Raw genomic sequence first — 7,500 nt, forward strand, 5'->3', positions numbered from 1 at the left:
TTTTAGGTGGTCGTAGTTAGGAACGTTACTTAAGCTGTAACTTGAGGGAAACCTGAAAAATGCAGGTTTGAACGGGATCTAAAACATATTTTTTTCGCAGTTCAAACATGTTTTTCATATAGGAAAAATATCATTTTGCAAACGTTGCTTTTGTTATTCAAATGTGCCAACCACAGGAACAAAAGACCCTTTGTTTCGATTGCCAATTAGACTCTGGTTGGCACATTAATGACAATAGGTGACGTCAACGATATCTTCCCTACAATGAGTCTCTTTACAAAATAAACAAATTGTTGTTCGTTATCGGAAGAATCTGTACTTTTCGGAAGCCTCTATCAATCGCCACTGAGTTCATTTCTCACAGCGGCGTCGGGGGATCTTTTATGTACATCAACAGTTTATCCTTTACTCCCAAGAACTGAATGTAAATTCTCCTTACTGACTGCCATACATTACTTTTATGTCAGTTATGGTAATTTGATGATGTCCAGACAAACGAAACTTGGGGGATAACTTTCTTTATTCTCCTCACCAGTCTGCTTAATAATATATTGAACTTGTGAGGAGAAAATGTACATCAATCACTTTTGGGAGTCAAAGGGTTAATTAAACCGGTTTTCTGGTCAGCAGGTGACTCGTTCCTGGTGTAACACACCACCGAAGTAAAAAATGATGAACTCCATTTTTTTTAGAACAAACTCCGTGCTGCCAACAAACATCGTCGATGAGCACATGGTCAACAACTTGATTGCTTTCTTATAGATATCTGCTTTATTTTTGTAATTATGTTCGTTGAGGACGGTGCCTACTAATTAAAGATATTTTTGCCCCGGTGTGTGATTATGCAGGAAATGTAGATCTTATTGAAATCCAAAAAGAAAATTGGGGGTAACCACACATTTTTCAAAGATAATTCATGAATAATATTTGTAAAAAGCTTTAAAATACAAAGCAATATATGGCGTTCTTTCCCAAATTGAAGCTTAGTTATCTCTCAAACATGCATGGTTACCCTCGATTTTCTTTTTGGGTACCAAGAGTACTTACTAAGATCTACTTTCTCCGGATAGTTTTAAACCGCGCGAAAATATCTCTGTATTAGTAAGCATCGGCGATAGGAAATCTGAGTATCTGGAGATGCGCAGAACGTATGCGCAATAACAATAGTAGGCACCGTCCTTAAAAGGCAGCAGTGCGGCCCAGTGGTTAGGATGCTTGCTATGAGGTCCGGGGTTCCTGGCTTTAAGACTCGTTCTGAACTCTCATTGAATCTGTTCCTGGTAGTCCATGGTTCAACTTTTCGGCCGCACTTCTAAATAACCGACTGGTTTTCCTCCGGCCAGCTGGGATTATTAACAGTTGTTGTTCTTGTTGTTGTTGTTGAGTTCTATCGTTTCGTTGATCGTGTTTCATTGGCCTTGAAGAGCCCCTATGTGGAGTGGTCAATTAAGTACACATGGTATTGTATTGTTCAACTTCTGCTTTTCCTTTTCGCAGTATTATGCAGTCCGCCTTGCCAGTATGGCGGCAGATGTGTTCGTCCAAATGTCTGTCATTGTCCGCGTGGGTTCCTTGCGCCTTACTGTAGACGTGAGTATCAAACAATTCATGTTGGAAAATGTCAATTTTCTTTAATCGATTTCCATTTCGTGTTGTTGTTGTTGTTGTTGTTGTTATTGACCCTGTTCACTTCATCTGGTACTTTACCCCTTGTAAGAACTCCATAACTAGGAGAGTACAAAATGAAAAAAGCAAAGCCGAGAATTGATATCATGTAGAAACCAAAGGGCTTCAACATGTGCTTGCACATCTGTTCGATTTTGTTTAACGATGTTGATTGTTGACTGCTGGGGTGGTCATCAACATTTGATTCAATAAAGCTTCACGAGCGGCCTTGGATTCAGTTCCAGGGTGCAGCTGCGGCTGTTACTATGGATACGATCATGATACGTCATTGAGAGACCGATTAGTGCGCACGTGCATACCAACCAATGTTGAAAGAGGGTGGGGAGGGGGGGGAGGGAGGCAAACGACTTCAACTTCATTCAACATTTGATTCAACATCAATCCCAGGCTGCAGCCGTGGTTATTACTATAGATACGTCATTAAGATACCGATTAGTGCGCATGCGCATACTCAACAATGCCGAAAGAGGGAGGAGGGGGGAGGGCGAACAGCTTCAACTTCATTCAACATTTGCGATAACAAAAGAAATGTTGAATGGTTGTTGCAGCAATGTTTAAACGCTTTTAATTTCTTTCAACATCGATTCAACTTCGATTCAACATATTTCAGCAAGGTTAAGAGGGGGTGGTGGGCACACTGTTTCAATATCGCTGTTCAAAAAAATCCAACAGATGTTGAGGCTGTTTGCCCAGGCCTTTATTACAAGATGGTTGAAGCTTACAATATTTCGGCTCAATTAGAGTTCACAACAGCTATGAGATAATTGCTTCCAATCTCAATTGGTCATAATTACAGGTTCCTTGAAGCTTTCCACGTCAAGAACTTTAAGCTTACCGCTAATGAACGGGACTTAAAGACTGGAATCGGACCCGAATTGGGCCAAGTATGAGGGTTACCTCGTAATACCTCTCTTACTTAGCTCGCATTCTCTTCTCTTATATCGATTTTCGCACAAAACCAGATATTCATTTACAGCTTAAGTAATCAAAACCACAATTAATAATAATCAATAATTAATTCTCACCCTTGGCATTGAAAAAAGTCACTCAAGTGATCTCAAAGGCCCACATTCACCCAGAAGTCATTGCGGTTGTTTTTTTGGGGTTTTTTTGTTTTCAAATGACGGCTTGTCCAATTGCGTGATCTGATTGGTTGAATGCACTCAGACGAATCACGCGGGAAAAAACACGTCAGCTATTAGGATAATTTCGTGTTACACGAAATTCAGCCACGGGGCGCAAAGACTGGGGTGAATATGGGCCTTAAAACGTGCACGCCAAGGCTTCTTACTTTTTTTGGGTCTACAATTTTTTTGGCAGTAATTTCTATTGCTGTAGTTTCGTCACAAAGAAACGCAATAGTGTAGTTGCGCGCAGTACGGTCTTGACGAGAATGAACTAGATAAGAGTGTTCTTATGGCATAGGTGGGCTCCCCAGCACAGCCACAAATGAGTCTATTTTTAGAATACCGTTCCCGCGAAAATGACTTGTTATGTCCCAGGGGAAAAAACATGGCAGAAACAGTCACGCGTGACGTGGTTCCTCCTGATTGGTTAAAGTGGCGGCCCTTTGTTTGTTTTCGCGCGTAAAGTGAATTTAAAAATTAGTCCATTTGTGACTGTGCTGGGGCCAGACCGCAAAATGATACAGAAACGCTCTAGTCATTTCCACTCCTGATTGTGAATTATACCCGATTTCATCTTATCAATTTTGTCTGTTCTTTCGCTTTTCGTTTTCAGCCTCCTGTAGTCCTCCATGTCGTAATGGTGGAGTGTGTGTCGGACCGAACAATTGTCGTTGCGCGAAAGGTTTCACTGGAAACCAGTGCCTACAAGGTAGATGTTTTCCCAAGTTGTTGATAGCCAGGCCCCAGGCCCCAGTTTTCGAAGGGTGGATAGTGCTATCCACTGGATAAATCGATCGGTTTTGTTGGTGTTCATCCGTTGAATAATGATTTATCCGGTGTATAGCGTTATCCACATCAGTTTGAACAACCGACGCTCGCGTATAACTGTGATTACGAAAAACTGAACTACGGATATCAGATTTCCAGCATTTTCATTGGCTCGCCGGACGCAGGCTATCAGTTCATATACCTGCTGTACCTAATATGGTCAAGGAATGCGTCAGCAATAAAGCGAGCTGAAAGCATTTTTGCTGCTCAGAGAAAAAATGGCCAACAAAAGCCGTTTTGGACCGGAATTGACCGAGGCAGAAATCTATGCTTTAGTCGACAATACTACCCCCGGGAACACCAAAGAACAGTTGTTGATCTTGGAATTTTTAATAAAACACTTATTCTACTCGAGCTTGCTGGATATAAAATGATTATAACCAACTCGGCGCGCGAGTTATGTATCACTTCATATCCAGCGCACCCCCGTAGAATAATTGTTAACTATGCACGATCTAAGCACATTTAAGTAAAGGGGTGTTTGAAAACTTTTGACAGTGTTAAACGCGAAGGATATTTTACACCGTAGCTAGCGACTTAGCCACTGGGCGTTTTCCATTTACCAAGAAATTCCGGAAATTCCGGTTGGGATGGAAAATGGAACACACGTTTTTGGTTCGTTCCACTGGAAAATTTCCGGAATAAACGGAACTTCTGAAAAGGTAGTCCTGTTTTCCCGTTGGAAACTTTCCGATGGAAGTGTGTGTTCCATTTACAACTTTTGAAAGGTCTTACCACTTCCAAGCTATTCACGGCCACATTTTTAAATTTTGGCGCGCAAAATCGCAATCAATGGGCGGCGAACAGACCTCAGTTAAATGGAACACGTTTTTCACCTGATGGAAATTTCCACCAAAATTTCCGGAAATTTTGTGTAAATGGAAAACGCCCACTGAATAAAGTTATGGCCATCCTTTCAACAACTGGGGCCAGATGGACACATCATTTATGTCATTGTTCATTAGTATTTTTTTTTTATATTTACGAAAAACGTCTAATACCATAGGCATACTCTGAAGTTGGACCGAAGCTTTGGACAAATTACCATTTGATATTAGGCATTCATCACCAGTAACCGGATTTAAAACTAAGCTGAAGGCTTATTTTCTTCAACGACACATTTGATTTGTAATAGAGTTACGTAGTATCGTAAAGCTCCATGGACAGTTAGTGGAGTATGATGCTCTATATATACATTTTAATTAAATTTAATCATGAATATATCGTATGTTAGGGTTCAGAAGAGTTATGTACATCAATCATTTGAAACGGCAACTCCCCGACCCCCGGGGCATAGCGGCCAATGCCTGGATTTAACACACATTTAACGATGTGTCGTCCGTGGGAATGGGGGGAGGGTGGGGGGAATTAACAAGATAGCTGTGCGACCAGGGTCATTGGGCAAAGGGATTTCAATTGCCTGATGCACTGGAAACACAAAATGAGGTTTGAGGTTGTTTTAGGAAGAGAGAACTTGCTTTCACTTTGTAAAACATCAGAGCCGGCGGACAACTGGCAAGGCCAGTTTGAGTGATAGAAGGGGGCATAAGCAAGGGCGACAATTCGCCCTTGTTACACGGCGGCCATATTGTCACGGGAGACCAAAAAAGCTTTGTTTTACCACGTCAAGCCTCACCGCCATGGTTTCCACTGCGAGGTTTGGCGTGGTAAAACAAAGCTCTGTTGGTCCCCCGGGACAATATGGCCGCCGTGTGACAAGGGCGAATTCACTGCAAAATGCTTTTAAGCTTCATCTACACGTTCAAACATTGTTATGAAACATTTGTTGGATCAACAATATTAGAACGTGTAGCATGCATGTTTGATGACGGGTTTTCAACATTTTTTTGTCTGGAAAATGTTTTGACTTCGATCAAGCAATGGTTGCCGTCGCATTAGGGAATTAGCACTAGTGTTAAATTAAGTTATATTGTTCAGTGCTCCCCAAGGGAGAGTTGACACTAGAGTGTTGCGGTCAACACTGGTGTTACAGCTGTGTTTCTTTCAAGTGTGATCGCAACCATTTTGTCCAACATACAACAAATGTTGACGCTTGTAGCCGCCCTTTCAACAATAGAGAGCTTTAAATTCTAGGATGAGAACGACTACGAGTACAAGATTTTCTCATAGAACAACAGTGAGCGCGCACAAACCAGCGTCATTTTGGCGGGAAAAACGTGATACCGTCGTCATTTTAGGACGAGATTTTGCAAGAATGTCGTCGTGTTGAAACAAGTCAACAACGCGGTAGCAGTTTTAGCATTTTTCGATCGGCAAAACAGCTAAGTTACCAGCAATAAGAATAACTGATCAACCTACACTGCTAACAAAGAGTAAGATTAATCGTCCGTGTTATGAATCTTCTAAGTATTTTCGCCAAAAACGGGCAGTCAAATCTCGTACTCGTTCTCGTCCTAGAATCTTAAGGTCCCTAATGTCGTGTTACAAAGACCAATCAGAGTTGAGGGTCCAGTCTCCAATCCGAGAACCAAGAGCAATCCAAAATGGCGAGGTGGTATTTCTAACAATGTTATATGCGTATCCAACATTGGTTGCGGTCGCATTAGGGAGTTAACAGTAAAACACTAGTGTTAAATCAAATTCTATTGTTCAGTGTTCCCTAGGAATTCAAAACACCAGAGAGTTGACACTGCAGTAGGGTCAACACCAGTGTCACACTCACGGTGTTTCTCTCAAGTTTGACCACAACCAATTGTTAGAAGCGTTATTTTGGGACGTGTTCTTCTGACGATAGTTGCGGTCGCATTAGGGAGTTAACACTAGTGTTAAATCAAGTTCTGTTGTTTAGTGTTCCCCTCGGCATTCAAAACATTAGAGAGGTGAGTGTCAACACCAGTGTTACACTATGTTTCTCTCAAGTTTGGCCGCAACCAATCTTGAAACGTTTAGCGGGGGCTCTAATGAGCAAACACAACAGCTCTGTGTGCCCCGCACGTGCGTGTCACATTTTGGTACATTTCCTCGCTCTTCTCGTCCTGACATCGACGTGAAATGAGTTTGAGGTGGACACGAGCTTTCAATGTTCTATTCAAACGTCCACACCGTTCATACCAATTGTATTCCTGGAATGTTCATGCACACTTTCCACGCCTAACGACTGAGAGTAATGGCAAAATTATTACAATAACGGTAAATCATATTTCTAGGTAATGTTCTGGTAACGCTGGTTTTCACTAGCGACGGAGTCGGAGTCGGAGTCGGAGTCGTAATCAGAAGCGCAGGGCGATACGATCTAGTGAAAATCAAACTGTCGGAGTCGGAAGCAGAACACCGATTCCGCTTATGACTCCGTCGCTTATGATCCAGTGAAAACTGCATTGTCAGAGTCGGAAGCAAAAGCGGAAGAATAAACCAATCGCAATGCTCGATTCCAAGCATTGTGATTGGTTGGTTCTTCCGCTTCTGCTTCCGACTCCGACAATTTAGTTTTCATTGGATCATAAGCGACGGAGTCATAAGCGGAGTCGGAAGAAAATGGGAACGGAAGAATAAACCAATCACAATGCTCGATTCCAAGCATTGCGATTGGTTGGTTCCTCCGCTTCTGCTTCCGACTCCGACAATTTAGTTTTCACTGGATCATAAGCGACGGAGTCATAAGCGGAGTCGGAAGAAAATGGAACGTTCTGATTCTTCCGACTCCGATTCCGTCGACCTTATGACTCCGACTATAACTCCGACTACGACTCCGACTCCGTCGGTAGTGAAAACGAGCCTGTAGCCGTCGTCGTTGCCCTTGCTTAAAATAGGGAGTTTAAGAAACGGCGATGGCTACGGCAACGACAACGCCAAAAAGCAGTAATATTATTGGTTAAAAGAACCAAAATGATCGTGCGGC

The 7,500-nt window shown here is 42.3% G+C and overlaps 1 protein-coding gene across 8 annotated transcripts in view; it reads left to right on the top strand.

The window, feature by feature from the left end:
• The window catches only part of LOC138013383 (uncharacterized), a 103,573-nt gene that overhangs the window by 89,079 nt on the left and 6,994 nt on the right, over positions 1–7,500 (top strand). For all 8 annotated transcript variants that reach the window (XR_011125213.1, XR_011125214.1, XM_068860441.1 and 5 more), the window contains 2 exons: positions 1,498–1,590; positions 3,427–3,522. Coding sequence is in view for 6 of the 8 variants with exons in the window: in XM_068860441.1 (XP_068716542.1) it covers positions 1,498–1,590; positions 3,427–3,522 (189 nt within the window). In the remaining 2 variants the exon portion in view is untranslated. The remainder of the gene's footprint in view (positions 1–1,497; positions 1,591–3,426; positions 3,523–7,500) is intronic.

The sequence above is a fragment of the Montipora foliosa genome, chromosome 8 (genome assembly GCF_036669935.1).
Source record: "Montipora foliosa isolate CH-2021 chromosome 8, ASM3666993v2, whole genome shotgun sequence".
Lineage (NCBI taxonomy): Eukaryota > Metazoa > Cnidaria > Anthozoa > Scleractinia > Acroporidae > Montipora > Montipora foliosa.